The 19,209-nt window shown below is 51.3% G+C and overlaps 9 protein-coding genes across 9 annotated transcripts; 5 read left to right on the top strand and 4 right to left on the bottom strand.

The window, feature by feature from the left end:
- Window positions 1–280: 280 nt before the first annotated feature.
- BJY04DRAFT_96327 (uncharacterized protein) lies at window positions 281–962 on the bottom strand. Its single transcript, XM_073721385.1, has 2 exons — window positions 614–962; window positions 281–552 (listed from the first exon to the last, which is right to left on the bottom strand). The coding sequence occupies exons 1-2, from the start codon at window positions 925–927 to the stop codon at window positions 444–446; spliced, it is 423 nt and encodes a 140-aa protein (XP_073569014.1). The 5' UTR covers window positions 928–962; the 3' UTR covers window positions 281–443.
- A 643-nt stretch (window positions 963–1,605) lies between these two features.
- Window positions 1,606–2,745, bottom strand: BJY04DRAFT_220319 (major facilitator superfamily domain-containing protein; the record flags this gene model as incomplete). Its single annotated transcript, XM_073716829.1, has 2 exons — window positions 1,606–2,535; window positions 2,590–2,745. 2 exons carry the CDS (start codon window positions 2,743–2,745, stop codon window positions 1,606–1,608), a joined length of 1,086 nt encoding a protein of 361 aa, XP_073569013.1.
- Window positions 2,746–4,080: 1,335 nt separating this feature from the next.
- BJY04DRAFT_194029 (bZIP transcription factor) lies at window positions 4,081–5,591 on the top strand. Its single transcript, XM_073711997.1, has 3 exons — window positions 4,081–4,302; window positions 4,361–5,276; window positions 5,330–5,591. The coding sequence occupies exons 1-3, from the start codon at window positions 4,225–4,227 to the stop codon at window positions 5,419–5,421; spliced, it is 1,086 nt and encodes a 361-aa protein (XP_073569012.1). The 5' UTR covers window positions 4,081–4,224; the 3' UTR covers window positions 5,422–5,591.
- Window positions 5,592–6,417: 826 nt separating this feature from the next.
- On the top strand, window positions 6,418–7,570 carry BJY04DRAFT_229171 (zinc-binding alcohol dehydrogenase family protein; the record flags this gene model as incomplete). The annotated part of the gene is made up of 1 exon (XM_073719001.1): window positions 6,418–7,570. The coding sequence occupies exon 1, from the start codon at window positions 6,493–6,495 to the stop codon at window positions 7,567–7,569; it is 1,077 nt and encodes a 358-aa protein (XP_073569011.1). The 5' UTR covers window positions 6,418–6,492.
- Window positions 7,571–8,465: 895 nt separating this feature from the next.
- Window positions 8,466–9,519, top strand: BJY04DRAFT_229168 (NAD(P)-binding protein; the record flags this gene model as incomplete). Its single annotated transcript, XM_073719000.1, has 2 exons — window positions 8,466–8,880; window positions 8,942–9,519. 2 exons carry the CDS (start codon window positions 8,466–8,468, stop codon window positions 9,517–9,519), a joined length of 993 nt encoding a protein of 330 aa, XP_073569010.1.
- A 2,228-nt stretch (window positions 9,520–11,747) lies between these two features.
- On the bottom strand, window positions 11,748–12,832 carry BJY04DRAFT_229166 (oxidoreductase). The gene is made up of 4 exons (XM_073718999.1): window positions 12,692–12,832; window positions 12,526–12,636; window positions 12,132–12,457; window positions 11,748–12,075 (listed from the first exon to the last, which is right to left on the bottom strand). Exons 1-4 carry the CDS (start codon window positions 12,783–12,785, stop codon window positions 11,755–11,757), a joined length of 852 nt encoding a protein of 283 aa, XP_073569009.1. The 5' UTR covers window positions 12,786–12,832; the 3' UTR covers window positions 11,748–11,754.
- Window positions 12,833–13,124: 292 nt separating this feature from the next.
- Window positions 13,125–14,884, top strand: BJY04DRAFT_194024 (uncharacterized protein). The gene is made up of 6 exons (XM_073711996.1): window positions 13,125–13,491; window positions 13,550–13,668; window positions 13,734–14,043; window positions 14,102–14,160; window positions 14,221–14,315; window positions 14,370–14,884. The coding sequence occupies exons 1-6, from the start codon at window positions 13,386–13,388 to the stop codon at window positions 14,770–14,772; spliced, it is 1,092 nt and encodes a 363-aa protein (XP_073569008.1). The 5' UTR covers window positions 13,125–13,385; the 3' UTR covers window positions 14,773–14,884.
- Window positions 14,885–15,017: 133 nt separating this feature from the next.
- Window positions 15,018–16,960, bottom strand: BJY04DRAFT_220312 (uncharacterized protein; the record flags this gene model as incomplete). Its single annotated transcript, XM_073716828.1, has 5 exons — window positions 15,018–15,225; window positions 15,287–15,856; window positions 15,904–15,975; window positions 16,021–16,872; window positions 16,917–16,960. 5 exons carry the CDS (start codon window positions 16,958–16,960, stop codon window positions 15,018–15,020), a joined length of 1,746 nt encoding a protein of 581 aa, XP_073569007.1.
- A 420-nt stretch (window positions 16,961–17,380) lies between these two features.
- Window positions 17,381–19,204, top strand: BJY04DRAFT_194019 (Alpha/Beta hydrolase protein). Its single transcript, XM_073711995.1, has 3 exons — window positions 17,381–17,637; window positions 17,717–18,291; window positions 18,347–19,204. Exons 1-3 carry the CDS (start codon window positions 17,569–17,571, stop codon window positions 18,657–18,659), a joined length of 957 nt encoding a protein of 318 aa, XP_073569006.1. The 5' UTR covers window positions 17,381–17,568; the 3' UTR covers window positions 18,660–19,204.
- The last annotated feature ends 5 nt before the right edge of the window (window positions 19,205–19,209 follow it).

Raw genomic sequence — 19,209 nt, 5'->3', positions numbered from 1 at the left:
TTGCCTGAGCCTGCTTTTCCCGATATGTGGAAGATGTGACGACCGAACCCGAACCAGGTGAGGAACTCTTCACGCGTCCGCTGTTTGAGGGCTTCCTGCTTTTCTTTGTGCTTTTCATACCACCTCCATTGTTTGAATCTCTTATCATCTCCACCCTCTGCATCGATATGATAACCGGCCAGGTTGTTTGCAGATTGGGAGTCTTCGTCAACCATCCATGCAAAGGTGCTGCTCTCGGCCTTGTCAATATTTCCTTCGCGGGTATACATAAATTCGAAAGCCAAGCGCTCCAAAATCCTATTCTGTCGCGCGAGCAGAGCAGTGGCAGATTGGTATTCGGATAGCAAAGCGCTCAGGTCTGTGAGCATACCTTCTCGTAGGTTACTCGGCTTATCCTGCGCGAACTCCAACTGCTGTGAGTGAACCATGGTGGAGATTGACTTTTATACCTCGTCTAGCTGAGACGCCGTTCTGTTCTGAAGTGCCTTACCCTCTCGTCGAAGCGCCTCGAACTGGCTATTAGCAAACCGGTTTTGCTGCTTGCTATTCTCACTGGAACTTGATCAGCATATTTCAATAGTTTTATTAGCAAAAGCTGCCTTCGAAGACAAACCTAATTATCACCTGCAACCTTATCATAATCTGCGACTGAAACCCACTCAGCCGTCGTTCAAGCACCTCAATCTGCTTCTCCTTGCGCATACTATGCCACTTCACAACCAACCCCTCCCACTTTGACTTCCTATCCCCGATCTTCAGCCGTCGGAGGATCTCGGCTAGCTCTTGTGATAAAGCATGGCAGTTCGCAGCCAGCGCGCAAAGCAGCCGTTCATTCTCGGTCTTTGGAGAAACGTCACTGATAATATTCTTCGTAACCATATTTAGATCGGCCACCAGGGTACTGAGCGTCTCGTTCTCGGGTGTCATGCCAGTCGTAGAGGAGCAGATTTTGTTGACCCCTGAGATGATCTGGTAAGAGAAGTCGATGAATTGAATGATGTTGCCTGCAAGACTGATGGCGACGAGGGGCTCCATGATGCTGCAGTGCACGCGCAGTGCACCCGATCGAGATGATCAGAGGTTGTCGGCGTCAGGGATCCAGTATCTACCTTAGAGCCCTCGAGATATAGTTCACTGCCACTCCCGCGGTGTAGAATGCAATATCGCAGCTGGATGATTGAAAGGCAGACCATGAGCCCCGCGCGAAACAGCCTGGAAGATCAACCATCATTCGAATGCTGACACTCAGCTTTTGTGTCACATATTATACATTCATGGGCCCGGCAGGTTTGATATGTTTCGGGTCAGTTACAGTGCAGAGGAATACATGCTGCTTGCGGCTAGACGCATAGCAGACGGTCATAGGAGGTCTCTATACCTCCTATTATCTCTTGTCAATCGCCCAAGAGATTAAATGGCATCAATAATTGCCATCATTTCGGCCAGAGGGGCAGCGAGGTGGGAGTTCCTAGGAGACACGTCAGCGATGCGATCAGCTTTGGCATGCAGTTGGCTACCGAAATAAGTATTTAAGCAAAGACTATTGGTAACAGTGGGAGATATACGTAGTAACCTACCATACCACTAACTTATTAACATGAGGCCTCAACACAACCAGAAGTTAGATTGGAGTGCTATCATGTCCCCTGCCATAAGCGCCTGGATTAGAACCCCCAGTTGCTCCTGTGGGTAGCCGAGAGGGAGGATTGAGGATGCCATCTTTGACTCGACGTTGGAGCTGAGGGCGTTGCTGAAAATGGCGCTGTTGATGGCGAGGGCTACCGTTGCGCCGAGGCTTCGTACTGCGGTGAGGATTCCGGTCGTGATAGACACCATGCTGGGAGGGGTGCTTAGCTGGATGATGACGGTTAGGTTGGTTAGGAGGATTGCTATCCCCATACCTCCGATTACAGGGTATCCCCAGAAGACCGTGTGTGGCATACTTTCGTCGATTGTGGCCATGAGGACGTTGAATAGGGTAAGCAGGATGAAGCCCAAGACCAAGGGTTCGCGGAGCTGTTTGGTCCAGGTTGTATAGGCGCCAGTTGCAAGGGAAAAGAGTCCAGAGGCAAAGAATAGGATGGAGTATCGGAGACCCGCGTCAAACAGGCTTTGGTGTGTCAAGGCTTGAACCTCGAATGCGTAGTAGCTGTTGGTGGTGAAGTATGACGTGCCCTCGGCGAAAACACTGATTAGTGAGATAACGAAGTTTCTATCCTGAAACAGGTCATGGTGCAAGATACCATCCTTCTTGACTTTCCACTCGTATAGTCCGAAGGCTGTGAGTAGGACGACAGACGTTGCAAATGGGGCAAGGAGATGAGCATCAGCATCGGCCCACTTGTATGGATTGTCAGACCACTGCAAGGCCAGTGCTAGTGTTGTGAGGCCGCTGGTGAGGAATAGAGTGCCGATCCAATCTATTGAGATAATCTTTTGCCTAGTTGTGAGGGTGCTCTCAAGCTGACGTGGAGGGGGGTTATAGCACGCCGTGGTCAGAACGATCGAGACAAAGAACAGACCTGCCACGATATACTAGTATATGCGATAGTTTTCGGACTTTCCATCTTTTAACAGGGCCCCACCAACCAGCAATGCGATAACAGCGCCAACGCCGGCCGTGAAGTTTAGCATGGCCTGTGTAATAGCGCGAAGATGGCGAGGTATAATCTCCGAGACGACAGTGTAGAAAAGGGCCTGGCTTCCGAATGCAAGACCAACGACACAAAAGCCCCCTATTAACATACTGATATTCTGTGCTCGAGAGATGATGATCGATCCCCCAAACCCCCCAAGCGCTGTGGCGATCATAATCCACTTTCTCCCCTAATAGTCCGCCGCCTGGCTGATAGGGGTATTAAGAGCGAGGGTGAAGATTGTTAGACAAGTGCTGAGCCATGCTGCCTTGGAAGAATCTCCTAGGTATTCTGTCATTTGATTGGCAAGTACACCGGAGCCGACAACGCTGATGATTTGTGCCACTGCCATGAGGTTGATTGCCTGTAGTGAGTAGTTGTCAGTACGTCGGTATTTCTAGGAAGAGCTAAAGGAGCGAGGAAGGGAGGGTCAACCATCAGGGCAAGGACCGCTTTGGTCAAGGGAAACTTCCCTTCTTGCACGTCCGGGAGAGTCGAGTGCATATGCTCAAGCATTTCAACATGTTCTTTTCCTATTCCCATAGTTGTAGAGGCCATAAAGCTTGATTTGATTCAATCTAAAATGTCTTTACAAGGTCGGGGACCGCCAGGGGGCTACTTATCACATTTGCGCTTATACCCAAGCCAGCCAAAATCCGGGGTTGAGACGTCGACACCCTGCACCGGTCCGGGGAAAGCTTCGAGACTGGGGTATTGCCGATGGTGTGTTGCTCAAAACAGTGGTCTTTCCTTTCCCTTGTTTTAAGTTTGCTTTGTCTCCCTCATCCTCAAACGCTGGCAACGTTCCACGGAACATGTGGTAGCCAGATCTTGTCTACGAGAAAGATCGAGTCTCCCCGGAAACCGCAGCCTGTCGCGGCCTTTCCCCGGGCACGCCTCGACAAAATTTAACTCTTAATTATATCTCTCATATATTCTGTGTAAATGATATTCTACAGTTGGTTCTGGATGTTTATCATCTCAAGTAATCACAACTTTTGACAACCGAAGACCACAAGCCACTATATGGTAGGTACTTCACGCGCGGACTCGAGTAGGAGATCAAACATGCGTTATCACCGTATCTCTCGTCATTCACGCTATCGTGTTACTGTCAGGAAGCGGAAAGACCGCTCCCTTAAGAGCTAACTTAGCTTTCATTGTACACTCTGGTGATTTCATTATCTTTCCAACGTAAGTAATCCTCTCGCCTGCGTACTCGAGCGCTGTGGTCGGGGTTCGAAGATATCAGAGCTCCTCTAGCGGGGTAAATGTACAGCCCTTCTGTCTCTCCAACATTTTAAATCCTCCAGCAGACACGTCCAGATCTCATGGCGTGTATAAGAGGGGAAACCGTACTTGAGGGGCATGCGACTCATCACGTGACCGATTCGTAGCCGAGTGCCCCCACAAGGGCCTCGCACCTCTGAGACACCATCGCCTCCATATTTCCACATCGTACCTTCATCTTCCACGTTCGTTCTAGTCTGTCGCACACCTACTACAACTATAACAGTCGTCAGCCAAACAGACAATCAATAGAGCGGCAAGTCAGCGATCTAATATATCCTTGGCGGGTGATAGAAAGATGGCTGCTTCGCTGGCCGAAACCAGCGGGAAAGTGCACAAGGCTGTTCGCAACACGCCCATTGAAGACGCTAGAGAGGTTTGTATAAGATCAGTTAGTCCTTGTGAGCATTGTGTATAGATTAACCAAATGGCAGCGGCGCCGGGTCCAGGTTCGCCTGGCACAACGTGCGCACCGCAACCGCCACCAAGAAACCATTAAGGAGCTGGACAGCCGCATCGCTCATCTGGAGACCATAATGGAGAATTTAAGCTCCAATGTTTTGTCGTTCAGTGACCAGCTACTGCAATCTGGGGTCCTGGAGTCGTATCCAAATCTGACAGTAAACCTACGTGATACTATAAAGACAATTGTTTCTTTGGCATCCGAAGCAAGCCATGCCACAGATGAACCCTTACCCACCCAAGACTCGTCCGCTTCCCCATTTCCGGGAGCAAAGACACGATCGCTACTCCACAACGCACCCTCCGCGCCCTCGGGTCATACTAGACCACATAATCTCACTGATGCTGGATTCACACCGGCCCCCACTGCACCAGCCATATCCAGCATAGAGATACCAGACTTCATTGAACAGCTGAGCCTGGAAGCCCTCAAACAGTCATACATGGCGCTATGCGATCCGTCCATAGGCATGGATCAACTCCGACGACCCTTCGGGCTCATTCTCAGTACGCTGAGCCGAGAAGACCTTGTCTCCTACGTGAAAGCAGATCTGGATGCTCAACTGAGCCGCAAGGAACTAGAAGGATGGGAAAGTGTCCCCTTTTTCCAACTGGGTGGTGCAGGAACGCATCATCTCGGGCCTTCGTCGCTGCAAGGCCAAAACGCGCGTCTCGCTTCCCATCGTCATCGCAGGTGTCGCAGGGTCAAGGATCCTTTGTCCCTCCTTACTCCCGATTCGATACAGGCGCTGGAAGGGGAGTGGTTTGATCTACATGACCTGGAGGGGTTTCTCCGGGAGACCGATGTGCTTCTGCTTCTGCGTACTGATGGGACAATGAGAGTGGGTTTGACGAAACCCATTGTCCACGTCACGGGTTTCATACGAGGTAATTCCTGGACCACGATCCAACTTCTAAGAGAATAATTCTGACGATTGTAGAATTGATCCGCAGAGGGGTTTGCCTGGGTCGCTCGCCTGGGTTTCAGCGCGGGGATGTGGAGAAGGCCTTGCAGGCGTCAACGATACTCTGAAGTTTCATCAGCATCTTGGATTAGTTGTCAAGATTTATATAGGAATGTTGTTATTTTTGCCCGCTATGGTGCCATCCACCCCATAGCATGTCCCAACACCTCTTGTCTGTAGCTCGACAACATACTGCATGGTATATTTCAACCTAGCAGAGCTCTCTGCTGTACAGGGTGCATTTTATCGTATCTCCCACGATATCATAACACACCCAATCCGTGACCTGCGCGATGGGCTTCGCGGTGAGGTTACCCAGTAGTTAGGGGATATATCTTTAGTGATTTGGTTTCAGCTATTACCTGCACCTGCAGTGTCCAACACCCCCGAGGAGGCAAAGCCTGTTACAGGGCGACGACCTGAATGACTGCTCGGTTAAGTACATTAACCTGCTCATAATGAGCGCCTTAAGCTACCCCTCCGTGATATGTCTTCAGCAACGTCTCAATCAACGTACCTCCAGCAAGCCATGACTTCACAAGTCACAAATGTACTGCAACCCGAACCAATGTGTTTTACACGCTCAGCGGCTGTTGATTAGGCAAAAAAAAAAACAGAGAAGAAATGAAAAGAAATGGAAACAATTGTCGAGACTGATAAGAGCGGCGAGCAGGTGCACGTCCACGGCAGCCATGTCATTGATAGAATGCGGTAGGGATCCCTCGCTGTGTCCCGGCCTGGGTAGAAACAATCACATCACAGCTCTGACAATATTGCTGAAGAGGAGCGAGTCAAGCATGTCCATGCTAAGAGAACCGAAATAGGTCAAGTGTTTTCCATGGAAGTCGAATACCGGCACCAGACTTATCAAAAGCTTTGACCACCTGAACCTACACTCGGAGTCGGCAAGATGAGTTATCGGCTTCGGATGGTCTACTAATCATCTACTCCACATTAACCTTCTCCTTACCCCGTCGGCCTAAGGTCCCTCCGACGTTAAAATGAGCATGATCATTGTCGTCACTGCTGATAAAACATCCCCTGCACCATAAATCTTGCAATCACCATTACCTGCCCAATCCCCCCCGCGCCGGATCTGTTGTCCAGTCGGTGACTAAACTTCACCTCGCTCACTTACAATGAAAGCAATCGTTACCAATCGGTTCCTACCGAAGCGTCTGCTGAGCCTCGCTCTAGGCAGTGCCCTTGGAGAGGGCGCACAGGTCAAAGACGTCCCGATTCCCACAACCACGGAGGACGAGGTCCTGGTCAAAGTCCTCGCCGTTGCGTTGAACCCGATCGACTTCAAGGGCGTTGATTTCCTCTCACCCCGTAACTCCATCGTCGGCTGTGACTATGCCGGGGAAGTGGTCAAGGTTGGAACGATTGCGGGGCGGCGCTGGAAGGTCGGCGACAGAATCGCTGGCTTCGTTCACGGCGGGATGTACCCGGACGTCGGCGCGTTTGCGGAGTATCTCAAGGTCGATGGCGAGCTAGCTTGGAAGGTGCCTGAGCATATTTCTCTTGGTGAAGCCGCTACGTATGGCATCCCAGCGGCTACGGCGATGCTTGGCCTCTCGTATCTTGGTATCCCCTGGGAAGATGTCGAAGCTGGACGCGACTGGGGGAATGACCAGCCGGTGGTTTTCATCTATTCTGGCGGGTCGAATGTTGGGCTTTTTGCGATTCAACTAGCAAAGAGGGCAGGGTATGCGGTTGTTGTGGCGGCCTCGCCTCGGTCCTCCGATCTTGCCAAACGTTATGGTGCAGATGCGGTGTATGACTACAAATCCCCAACCGCAGTCGCCGAGATCCAGATGGCTTATCCGAATATCACAAGAGCCTTGGATTGCTTTTCGGAGGGAGGGTCGGCAACATTCTGTGCTGATATACTGAAGGAGGGAAAGGTCGTTACCCTACTTGACCGAGGGAGTCCAAAGAGGGCAGACGTCACTTACACATTCCTCATGGTTTATACCGTTTTCGGTCGGAGCTTTCAGATGATGCCGCCTATCGGTCCGGTGTTCACGGCCGTGTCTTCTGACCGCGACCTTCTCCGCCGTTTCTATGGTAGCCTATCAACATTGAGCCCTGACGCCGTGAGGCCTCCCCCAATCACGACATCGAAGGGCGGTTTTGAGGATATATTCGAGGGCTTGAAAACACTCCGAATTGGAGATGGTCGAGGCACAAAGCTTGTTGTGGAGTTTGAGTGAGGATTGTGTTCAGTTACTGGGTTCTGGCCAGTGTAATGACTATGTGTATATCCGTTGCATGTTGCTTTACCCATCGTACACCTCTTGTTTATCACTTAATACACCGTTATGGGTGTCGGTCGAAGGTGTAAAGTAGTGCGGCTCCCGTCTCTTTCGCAAAGCTACACCAAAGTGGGATCAACTTGTCAGAATTGACTACCAATTGTGCATGGCTATTACAACGACAAGAGCAAATGTGTCCATTACATATATGCATCCAAAACTTCCCTTTCTGTTAGGGTATTTGTATTCCACTATAGCACAAGAATCAATATAAGAAGGGTCAAGTATATGTCGAACACGGGATACATTCTCATTATGTAGACACGCTTCCGCCCAGTAGAACACCCGAGTCTTGGTAAGGATATTTATGGTTTCCAGAGTGGTTTCACAATGCAACAGAAAGGTGCTACTATTGACTATTCTTTCGGAATGGCAGATGTTGGATCTGTGAGGTCTGTGAGTCTTTAAAAGCAAGAATAGGGAACAGAAAGCTCGTTCTGGAAGAGGAACTAGAGCTGGCTGGAAGCCAGGACCGTTGGGCGAAGCGCGTGAGGCGTGGAGTAACCATAAGAAATCGGACGGGACTGCAGGTGCAGGTGATGAGTGATCACCCCGAAGCAAGGGTCAGTGGATCCATGACAAAGGGATCAATCCAGCGAATCACATCGCCAGTAACAATTTCACCAGGCATAGTAGTGCTCGATTATTCATCTGGTCCGGCTTAATGTCAGGCCGAAGTATGTGGTATCATCCTATTAGAATACTCGTATCCAGTGGATGATCAGTTTCCTCTCATACTATAAAGATCGGCCGGTCGTCTACTAAATAATTTTCTATTCAACCCCGTCTACATCATGCCCGCTCCCTTGATTTTCATAACCGGTGCTACCGGTTTCATTGGCAGTGCCACTGCTCTTGAAGCGCTAAAGTCCGGATATCGACTTCGAATCGGCGTTCGCAGAAAATCAGAGAAACTCGAGGCACTGTTGGCAGAATATCGCGAAAACCTCGAATTCGTCATCATCCCAGACCTCACCGAGGAGGCTGCCTTTGAACGGAAGCTTGATGGAGTGGAATACATCATCCACCTAGCATCCCCCCTTGCCAACGGAACAGACAAGGAAGCGTTCTTCCCCCCAGCCATCAAGGGAACCTTGTCCGTGCTAAGAGAGGCAGCTAAAGTGCCGAGCATCAAGAAGGTCGTCATTACATCCTCGATCGCTGCCCTAGTTCCTCTTGCAGGCCTTCCCGCTGGCGGCGTCATCAAAGGTATATTTCACGCGCATCATTAGCGTTATCTAGTATGCCGATATACTAACATCATCCCCAGAGGATACCGACTGGGATCTCACCGTAGACGCAGCCGCCAATTTCATCGATCCTGAAAACCCCCAAGCAACACCGATGACCTTGTACCGCGCGTCCAAACTGCTTGCCAACAACGCGACATGGGATTTCTGGAAGGCAGAAACCCCACACTACTCGCTAGTGACGCTTCACCCGTCATTCGTCTTTGGGTACAATCTCGTGCAGGCTTCCGCCGAGGAAGTCCGAACTGGAACGAATGGTATTCTCTGGGGTAGTATCATGGCGGGTGTCCCACTTGGAGGCATCACGGGTGTGCACGTCCAAGATGTTGCCGAGGCCCATATCAAGGCCCTGGGATCTGAGATTAGAAATGGGTCGAAATATCTGCTTTCTGGGCCACAAACAACCTGGAAGGATGTGGCGCGTATTGCGCGGAGACTCTACCCTGATGTTGGTGTGAAGCTCACGGAACATGCTGAGGGCGTTTCTATGCCCACCGATACCACCAAAGCTGAAGTCGAACTAGGAATGCAATGGCGGTCCTGGGAGGAGATGGTGCGCAGTGTGATGGATCAGCAATTGGGCTTCCTTCAAGGTTGAGCTGAGTGGAACTTTGTTTCTGAACTAGATCTTACCTCTGTGATTTGGCAAGGGTTTCAGTGCAGCTAACCAACAAAATAAGAGTTCTACTATCGGCAGCTTCAAGCCTGTTGTATCTAGCGACTTATACTCTATGAGTAACATATTGGCATAAATGATAGCAGAATGCATGGTTAGAGGAATCGCCCTCTCCACCTTGCTTCGAGCTGCTAAAAATCTACTAATAATACTAGGGGGACTAATATTGACTGAGGCCAAGCATACCTAGGCATAGTTAAGATAACTATGTATAACTGTTGTTACTGAATCGAATTCCAGCCTTGTTAGATATCCTTTAAATAAAGTCGCCTTGCTATAGTCTGTAACTAATCCATTATTCTGAATCTTGTTTCAGCCCCGATAATAAACCTAACAGGCCTACATCCATCTTACGATAGATCCCCAGGAACCCCTGACACTCTTCATACACATCACATCACCACTATATATACCAGATCATAACCCACCACCATAAACTACCGCTCATACTCTCTCCCCACCCTCAAAACCCTCTCCACAGCCCCCGGAACCTCCACCCCAGCCATCTCCGCCTCATACTGAATATCCCTCGCCCACCCATAGATATCCGTCTCCGCCCCAATGCAAACCTCAAACGGCGAAAGCCCCCGCTCAAGCAGAACCTCTACAACGCGGTCATGCCCCGTCGTGAACTGGTAATACTCCCGATTCATAGCAGCGTGCAGCGCCGTCCCGAACTCCCCTTTATAGTTGAAGTCCACGGGGCGATAGCTCTTTATCAGCTTCTCAAGGCTTACTGCGTCCCCGGCTCGACAAATGTGGTGTAGCAGGGTTTCCTCGTTCCAGTCTGTGCTGCTGATGTCAACTGTCGTTCGGCAGAGGAGGAGGGAGACCGCAGCGCGGTTTCCAGATACTGCGGCGGTCATGATGGGCGTGCGGTTGGCGTTGATGTGATTTCCGCTGCGGAGGTTCAGGTCTGCGCCGGCGTTGAGGAGGAGGGACATGGAGTCCGTTCCGCCGTCGTCTTCATCTTCGTCTTCGGCGGTGTTTGTGTATGCCACGGAGGCGTGGAGGGGCGAGTAGAATCTTCCGCCTGTTTGGTGCGGGTTTGCGCCGTGGGAGAGGAGGAAGTTGACTATTGCGGCGGCGTGCACTGCGGCGGCGTTGTAGAGGGCTGAGCCGATTAGGGGGTTGCGTTTGTTAATGTCTAGATTTTTCTCCTTGGCGAGGAATGTGCGGAAGATATCTAGATCGCCATGGAGGGCGAGGAGGGGTAGGATATCTGCGGGTGTTGGATCTGATGGGATCTCTTCATGGACGGGGTCCTTGTTCTCTCGGGGCAAGATGAAGAAATCCAGGTGAAGGCTCCGTAAGACATCCAGGAATTCATGGTTTAGCACGAGGCCTTTGCAGATTAAGCAGAGGGACTGTTGAAACAAGCCCTCCTCTGTTTTATCATTGGCGCCCAAGTCTTGAAGTACACCGCAGGTTGCTTTCGTGAGCTTGAAGATATATCTGAGTGCATCATTCCCTGAGCTTTCGGGGTCTCCTGCTGTTTTCCCATACTCGATCGATACTACCGTCTTGACAAACCAGATAACCGAGCCGAGCGGCCACTCGTCACTTATCTGCTGAGGAACATATTTGTTTCCAGCGATCACACCAGAGACGAACAGGCGGGACCATTCAGTGTCAAACTCGCCTATTATTCGTTATAAAACAGAGGTGGGTGTGCCAGATGGGGGACGTACGACAGACGAGCCGCAGCTCAGAGAAGTGTTCGTCACTGTAGGTAATAACCTGGCCGTGGAAATTCACGGGGAGACAGTAGCTGATGACGAGGGTGAATAGCTCTGGCGGGAGATCGAGGAGCGACCTAACTTGTCAGTTCTTCTTCACTCAAAATGTCGAGGGGACGTTACATTTTATCGTTTTCTGAGTGACTCAAAAGGGAGTTGAGGGAAGAAATGCTAAGGCCGAGGCTGAAACTGAGGCCAAGGGTCCGTCTGGCACTAGCCTCGTGTCCCAATACGCTAGGGAATTAACTATACCATTTCGTTTGCACCCTCAGAGGACGGAGCTGAACTCAGAGCATTGTATATTGGTTATACCTAGTCGGTATTATGGGAAACCTGCCCCTAACTACACTCATGACAAGATCCGATCAGATTTGACCAGTTAATTCCGTAAAGGCCGTCGGGGTTCTCTTTCTCCCCATCACCATCCCGTATACCCCCCATCAACCAACAAGTCCGCCCCTGTGACGAAACTACTCGCGTCCGAGAGCAAGAAAACCGCCGGACCGCGATACTCATCCGGATTCGACACCCGTCCCAACATACTCCCTCCCGACATGAGTGGTTCCTGAACCGGATCATTCAAGAGCCCCTCCGTCATCCGCGTCCGGATATACCCCGGGCTTATCGAGTTCACCCTGATCTGGGGAGACCCTTTCCTCGATCCCCACTCTGCCGCGAGGCTGCGCGTGAGTTGGTGCACTGCGGCTTTTGAGCAGTTGTATGCCGCGCAGTCGATACCCTGCATCACTGTCAGTCCCTCAATTAACTAGTCAAGATGAGAAGAGGGAAACACACCTTGTTAACGACATACCCACTCATACTCGCAATAAACACGATACTAGCAGGCTGATCCTGCTCCGCGATGATATTCGCGGCTGCCTGCGCGGAAACAAAAACACCGAGCAAGTTCACATCAACGATGCGCTTCCACTCGCTGATTAAGAAGTCAGACGAGGGGCCAATTGTGCAAATTCCGGCGCAGGCTACAAGGCCTCGAAGTGGGTAGCGGGCTTGGGAGATGGCTTTTTGGAAGGTTGTCCGCGTGCTGTCGGCGTCTGTGATGTCGCATTGGTAGTACCAAAGATTTGCGGCAGAGAGTTTTGCTAGTTGCTGTAGGGTTTCTGGGTACAGGTTAAATCTGTCTTGAGATGCTGATACTGATACTAGAGGCATATAGATATGCGCTTACCCCATGGTGCTGTAGGAGGGGTGTCCACGCAGTCGATGCAGATGACGTCTCCTCCGGATTCTAGAATGGCTCTTGAGAGCTCGAGGCCAAGGAATCCAACGCCGCCAGTCACTATAGTCTATAATTAGCTAGAGTACAGGCCATATCCTTTAGAGGTATAACCTACCGATCACCGTTCTCTCCCCCAACTTAAACAAATCTTGTGTGTGCCTTGTTGCTGGAGTAGCGGACGAAGCTTCGAGCTCATGGGATGCGGTCATTGTGAATAGGCGGATCTTTGCTATGCAACAGAAAGGGTGAAAGAACGCGCTTGTGGTATAGCTGACTGGTTGTCCTTCAAGTCTGACGAGGATGGATAGCCTTTAATACCTCTGCGATATGCCGAAGCAGTCAACACGCATGAAATGCAGTCATCAACCGGGAAAAGCGGCCCGCCATTGGAATATGAGGCCGTGTACCACATGAGGTTACTTCATACATGCTGCAGAATACAACTCATCGATCTATCCATGCTGATGATCAGTGGAGCAAAGCTACTCCACACCCCCCACGTCCAGCGGAATCGGCGGCCCGCCTGGAAGACCGGAGAACCTCCGACTGTGATCTCATCGGGATGTCCGGGCCGCCATATTCACTGATCATCGCATCGAGTCATGTCCTTTGAACACACGCAGGCCACTCTCACCTGACGCTGCAGTGGTTATGCTTTGTAGTGGGTCGCCAATCCACATATCATCGGGGAAGCAACGTGGCGGATGAGGGGTAGCTATTTATTGGGACTTTCTTCCTCTCCTTCCTACTGTCCACGACACTCCGCAAACCATCCCACGAGATAATAATCATCGATACCACAAATCACAATGGCAGCTAGAACCCTCCTCGACCGGCTGCAACAGCTCAGCAACGTCGACGTCGACGACATCGACAATGATTTCATCAAATCGTTGCCATTCAAGCCTCACAACCGTGAGTCTGCCTACAACATAAAATCCCGCTGAGCGCTGCTAACAACTACAACTTATAGAAACATCCAACCAACAAATCGTCTGCAACGCCATGCTCGCCCCGCAAAACCGCGACCTATTCACCTCAACAGTCGAAGAATACGGACATCAAGGCTGGGAAGCCGTCTTCGACCGCGTCGTCAGTCCAACCTCTCCCTCCTCCTGACCCAAATCAGAAACCTGACACAGGAACCGAAAACGCAGGCCGTCCAGCTCGTCAAGAAAAACCTCCCCTATATAACCGGCCGCGTCCTCCTGCAATCCAGCCCACGGCACCTGAACAACGCTTCCGAAATAGTCGCGCACTGTCGCCGGTACGCGTCCTACTTCGAGGAAGCGGGTATACCCAAAGATCGCTACGCGATCAAACTCCCGTTCAGTGGCGCGGCGGCTGTTGCAGCAAGAGAGTTGAGTGGCGAGGGGATCGCCACGCTTGCGACGGCGGTGTTTGGGCTTGAGCAGGGCGTTGCGGCGAGTCAGGCGGGGTGTCGGTTTATTAGTCCTTATTTTAACGGTGGGTTTTCTGTTTCTCTCAGCAAGGAAATGCGAAAGTGCTGACGGTGTGTGTGCAGAGATTGCGGCGTACTTTGATCTTGCGCTTTGGCCGGATGTTGAAGATCCGGCGCTTGAGGTGAGTTGACCCTTACGGAGGTCATGAGTAGTGAGGAAGAGAGGACTAAAGAATCTGCAGCACCCGATGTCCGCGCGGTTGATCCACATCCTCGAAGCATACACAGCGCTATACAAAAAGACCGGCAAGGATCAGCCAGTTATGGTCATTGCAAGGTATGATACTCGGCGGATCGAAATTCAATTATGCTAACTGTTGATCTGTAACAGCCACTTCAACACCTCCGAAGTCCTAGCAATGGCTGAAATGGGCTGCCAACACATCACGGTCTCCCGCAAAAACCTTGAGACACTCATCAACACACCCGACACACTTCCCTCGGTCGAAAAGTTAAAGGCAACACATCCATACGCGGATCTTGTCACTCCTGAACGGATGAAGGGGCTGTCGGCTACTGACCCGCTTGCTGGAGAATCCTGGAATGGGAAGTTGGCGGACCTGGAGACGGACTATCTGGCTGATGAAGGGAAGAATCTGGATGACGCGATCCAGAAGGACCCGATTGTGAAGAAAAGGCTCAATGATGCGATTAGGTGGTTTATCGAGGCTGAGGATACGGCTAAGGCGGCGATTGAAAAGGAGATTGAGTTGAAGAAGGGGGGTAAGGTGTAAAAGCCCTACTCGGCGGGTACTTAACGATGAAATAAAATTCACTTTTCAGCATTCGCCTCGGGTTGGTATCTCGCCTCTGCGATGTTGTTGCACGGCCTGCCGTTAGTGATGGGGTAAACCGTGCGTAGCTCGCTCAACCGAGATTTAGTAGGAATTGTCCGTAGTGGCTTGCATCGTTTCCCACGTAAAGTTGTATCTTTGATCACGCGATGGCGTACATATTGTTGGCATTGCATTTTGCGCATTTATCTTCCGGATCTAGAACCGCGAAGACGCTGTTTCGTACGAATCGAGATGGCAATCTCAAGCGTGCACATGACGCTAGAACCAGGACTACTCCATAATTGTAGCATGTCTACAGCGATAGTCTGTAGGGCATCGATATCTGGAACCAGATGTTCCAAAGTAGGACAAGACCGAGCCAGGGTGAGGACTAATATTGATCCCAGGGCACTATATAAATGAAATTAGTAGCATATCCAGTCAGCGCATACGAAATGGTGTCCGGACTAACCATTGTATAGCCATATATGTATAGGGTGAAGGCGACGGCCTCGACAAAAAGGGAACAGAGGCGTACAGATATCCGCGGCAAGCCGAAACACAAGTCTCACAAGCGCTGACGATATCGTCCGAGAGCTGCTCCGCTGGCCGCGACGTCGCATAGATCACGTACGGTCGATAGAGGATTTGTTTAGATGACCAGTACCGCAGTTGAAGCAGACGTTTATGTAGGTCTCCGGAATCTTGTGGATCTAGATCTGGTCTGATCGCGTCCGGCAGCATTCCATACCAGTTCTGGATCTGAAGTTCAAGCTCGCTGCATACTCTAGAGATGGCTCTGCTGGGCGGTCGTGGTGGTGATGGGGCGGCTTGAACAGTCGCTGGTGTCCACGGAGTATGGGTGGGTGTTTCGCTGGAGAAATAGAGACAATGGTGGATGCGGTTTAGCAGGCAACGCATTGAGAGGTTTGCTAGATAGCGCTGCAAGTCGAGATTCGGCGGGTTGCAGCTTGGAAAGGGTAGATTATCCACCAGGGGTTCGATGCCACTTCGAGGATGATCGAACTCTGCTAGATTATCGCTGATATTTGGTTAATAGTCGGCCGATACAAAATGAGAGGCACCGACCATTCAATAAGAAAGCATGACCAGCAAACGCGAGTAACAGTTTCTCGTTCAGCTTCACTCAGCTGTTCCGAACTATGTCCTGTCAGCAGAGACGTAATAAACGCTATCTAGACATACCCAATCAAAGTCTGCTGGATGCTTGTAGAAGCCATATGAATGAGCCGCCACGCTTGAAGTGGACGCATCAGATACAGCAGGTATAGGGCAGATAAAACAAGCCCTTGTGCGAGTACCACATTGCTGCCGAATGAATTCGTCCACGCCGCTATAAGGATACGGAAGGCCGCATTGAAATGAGCAAACCCGGGCATTGCATGTTCAGGCACTTCGCTCTGTCGGCGTGGTTCCGACGAAATCGAACCCAAGGCGATGACGACTAGATACACGGCAGACTCCTCGTCCTGTTGTAGGCCACGATCTGCGACTCGATCGAATAGCAACATGAGCTCCTCTCGCTCAAACAGCGGGTGGTACGGGTACACTAGCTCGAAGAAGTGACGCAGGAGCTCATCTGCGCGTGCAGGATCCACGACTAAGTTATGGTGGTCCAGTGATTCGAGGGAAAAAGGCACGTCCCCCAGGGGAGGCCGACAAGCCTCGAGACGGTAGAAGGTATCATGTGGAAATTCGCCTGCTAACGGGCGCACTTGAGGGAGAACAAGAATACTGCTAGTGGTCGATCGGTGACCTATGGGAATATTGAACAACGGAGGAGTAAAAGGGTCTTTGGGGGTCAGTCTTGGCTCTGCTTCGTCGCAGGGCGCAGGGTGAGTTGGTGACTGCGTAGAGCCATCGCGGGATGCGCTTCTCGATAACTCCGCGATAGCATCGCCATGCACTTTGAGCAGCGACTCGATCTTCTCGAGTCGTTCAGATGCAGTTGGCTGTGTTTGTTCCTGGTAGACACACTCCAATTGCAAGCTCTCACAAGTGCTACACCTTGGCAACCTGCCGTCACACTTGCGCTTCCTGTACACATTAGTTGCGGCTCTGACACGCACGTGGCTTCCTACCTGCTGCGACAAAATTTGCAAGCAATAGCCACACGCCGTGGCATCTTGGATCGATTTCGTTGGGTCAAAGCGAGAACAACCCCGGCGGGGAATGCGGATGGATTCACGTGACTTCTCCTGCCAGCCGGGATGGTAGTACGTATACGTTTCGTGATATCGAGCAGTGTCTTGTATGCATATCGCAGACAAGGTCAGAGATTGCCGAAGAGATCTACATGGTGCGTCGATCGCCCAATATCCGACCTCATTCTCCCAAGAGAGCAACGCCAACAAAGAAGGATCAGACCAGGTGAGAGCACGCAGTCGGGCTAAAGGATGCAACTCTCCAGTACTCCGGCGCGTACAAGGGTGAGCTGGATTTATTGACGCATGAGAGCCACAACGATTGGACGCAGACAGTGATTGCTCAATAATGCTGGAAGCTTGTTGGTGTAGTGATAGTTTGCTGTGCTCTCTTTGTTGAGCCGAGGTAGCTGCATCTTAGTAAGCGCTAGTACGATGAGCTGGAGCTAATGATCGCCATCTTTCGTCCTCAGCTGAACCCCTTGCTTACTCCCCTCATCTTGAATTCCTCTATATATCACCAGCGACCGTCCTGGGTCTAGACTCTGTTCCTTATATCGACTCGCCTGAACGAAACCTTACCGTGACCATGGCAACAACCACCAGCGGCAGCTTCACCCTCAGCGGCGGCCTAGAAGTCTACTCCAGGGTGTGGGAAGTGAGTGGGAGGTGCCTGCCCAGGCTATCTGAAGATCTCAAATCTCTGGAGTTGAAGAACTGATTATAGCGCCGTTCAGCCCAGCCAACCGCCGACCGCTCACATCGCCTTCCTCCACGGCTTCAGCGACCGCTGCGACCACTACAACGCCTTCTTCTCGCTGCTCACCGCGAACTACCCGATCAAAGTCCACGCCTGGGACCGCCGCGGCTGGGGAAAAACGGTCAAGAACACGAGTCAGAATGGAGATATCGGACGGACGGCGCAGGTTGTCGGCGAGATCAACGAGGCGCTCCTTCACATCGCATCCACCATCCCGGATATCGAGCGCACACCTCTTTTCGTGATGGGACACAGCATGGGCGGACAGGAGTCTTCCTTCTATTTCCTCTCCACGAACCAAGGCCTTGAGGGACGTCGACCACCGATCGCAGGCTGGATCTTGAATGCCCCATATATCGGTCTTGACCCTGCCAGCCAGCCAAACTGGTTGATCGTTACGCTCCTGAAGCAGGTCGCGCGGTTTCTACCAAAGATGAAGCACACGCAGGAGCTCAATGCCAAGTTTATAAGCAAGGACCCTGCTGTGCAACAGATGTATGTCACTGACCCGCTGTGTCACAACACGGGCACGCTGGAGGGCCTGCAGGATTTGTAAGTGTCACCTTGACAGTGTCGTGAAGAAAGCTAATATCGACTGCAATGACAGACTGCAACGCGAAGCCGACCTCAAGAACCTTTCCCTCGCTAACAAGCCCGTCCCGTCCGGTCTCACCGCAAAGCTCCCCGTCCCTGTCTTCTGGGCCCACGGCTCGCAAGACATGATCACGTCCTACTCAATCTCCAAACGCCTCTACGACAGACTCGAGCCGTATGATGGCAAGGATTCCCTTGCGAAGACGTGGAAGTCGTTCGAGGGCGGATACCATCAAATCCACAATGAGCCGGACGGGGTGGGCGAGGAGTACATGCGTGATGTTGGTGAGTGGGTGGCCAAGATCACGGCGAAGCGGACGACATAAGCCTTCTTACTTGACATTTTACATGGCTATATAAATCTCTATATACACGAATTATGAACTTGGAATACGATCATGATAGTGAGCGCTGATATTTGTTGAGAATGATTGCATGACCTTTTGTACTCTCTATCTACTAGGATTCGCGCGCCGAGGGTCCGCTCCATAGCTACTAAGATCATGAACGTGAACCACTACCAATCTTCTTACAGTAGTCGTCGTTTCGCTGGACAACGGGGCTATCTCGGACATACATTGGCCGCAACTCGGATTTCTACTACTTACACCTTGAATGTCTCGAGGGTCTGTGGGTTCCCAACTCTACGGATGGGGCATGAGTGTGTTGTATTCATCTCTCTCGAGGGTGCCTCACGTCCATTGAAGACCCCCTACATACAGTCATATCTCTCGAATTTCCTAGACGAACCTCGACGGTGGTTGGCATAGGGCTCTGCAGGGTCACCCCACCTCTATTCCACACACTTCGGCCACCTGACTGCCATACAGCATTTATGCCTTTATTGGACTTACCTCAAAACTATTTGGACCAAAC

Source organism: Aspergillus karnatakaensis (assembly GCF_047715665.1).
Source record: "Aspergillus karnatakaensis strain CBS 102800 unplaced genomic scaffold BJY04scaffold_39, whole genome shotgun sequence".
NCBI classification, from domain to species: domain Eukaryota; kingdom Fungi; phylum Ascomycota; class Eurotiomycetes; order Eurotiales; family Aspergillaceae; genus Aspergillus; species Aspergillus karnatakaensis.
This window is presented reverse-complemented; position numbering and strand designations above follow the sequence as displayed.

Bases quoted from the DNA above. Each gene is read 5' to 3' on its own strand.
- BJY04DRAFT_96327 (XM_073721385.1), bottom strand. From the start codon at position 927: ATGACACCCGAGAACGAGACGCTCAGTACCCTGGTGGCCGATCTAAAT. The intron at 553-613 runs GTTTGTCTTCGA...ATCAAGTTCCAG, and splicing joins AGGTTGCAGGTGATAATTAG to TGAGAATAGCAAGCAGCAAA.
- BJY04DRAFT_194029 (XM_073711997.1), top strand. From the start codon at position 4,225: ATGGCTGCTTCGCTGGCCGAAACCAGCGGGAAAGTGCACAAGGCTGTT. The intron at 4,303-4,360 runs GTTTGTATAAGA...ACCAAATGGCAG, and splicing joins CCATTGAAGACGCTAGAGAG to CGGCGCCGGGTCCAGGTTCG. The intron at 5,277-5,329 runs GTAATTCCTGGA...TGACGATTGTAG, and splicing joins CGTCACGGGTTTCATACGAG to AATTGATCCGCAGAGGGGTT.
- BJY04DRAFT_229166 (XM_073718999.1), bottom strand. From the start codon at position 12,785: ATGACCGCATCCCATGAGCTCGAAGCTTCGTCCGCTACTCCAGCAACA. The intron at 12,637-12,691 runs GTAGGTTATACC...TATAGACTATAG, and splicing joins GGGGGAGAGAACGGTGATCG to TGACTGGCGGCGTTGGATTC. The intron at 12,076-12,131 runs GTGTGTTTCCCT...ACAGTGATGCAG, and splicing joins GTGGGTATGTCGTTAACAAG to GGTATCGACTGCGCGGCATA.
- BJY04DRAFT_194024 (XM_073711996.1), top strand. From the start codon at position 13,386: ATGGCAGCTAGAACCCTCCTCGACCGGCTGCAACAGCTCAGCAACGTC. The intron at 13,669-13,733 runs GTCAGTCCAACC...CCGAAAACGCAG, and splicing joins AAGCCGTCTTCGACCGCGTC to GCCGTCCAGCTCGTCAAGAA. The intron at 14,044-14,101 runs GTGGGTTTTCTG...GTGTGTGTGCAG, and splicing joins TATTAGTCCTTATTTTAACG to AGATTGCGGCGTACTTTGAT.
- BJY04DRAFT_194019 (XM_073711995.1), top strand. From the start codon at position 17,569: ATGGCAACAACCACCAGCGGCAGCTTCACCCTCAGCGGCGGCCTAGAA. The intron at 17,638-17,716 runs GTGAGTGGGAGG...AGCGCCGTTCAG, and splicing joins TCTACTCCAGGGTGTGGGAA to CCCAGCCAACCGCCGACCGC. The intron at 18,292-18,346 runs GTAAGTGTCACC...CTGCAATGACAG, and splicing joins CTGGAGGGCCTGCAGGATTT to ACTGCAACGCGAAGCCGACC.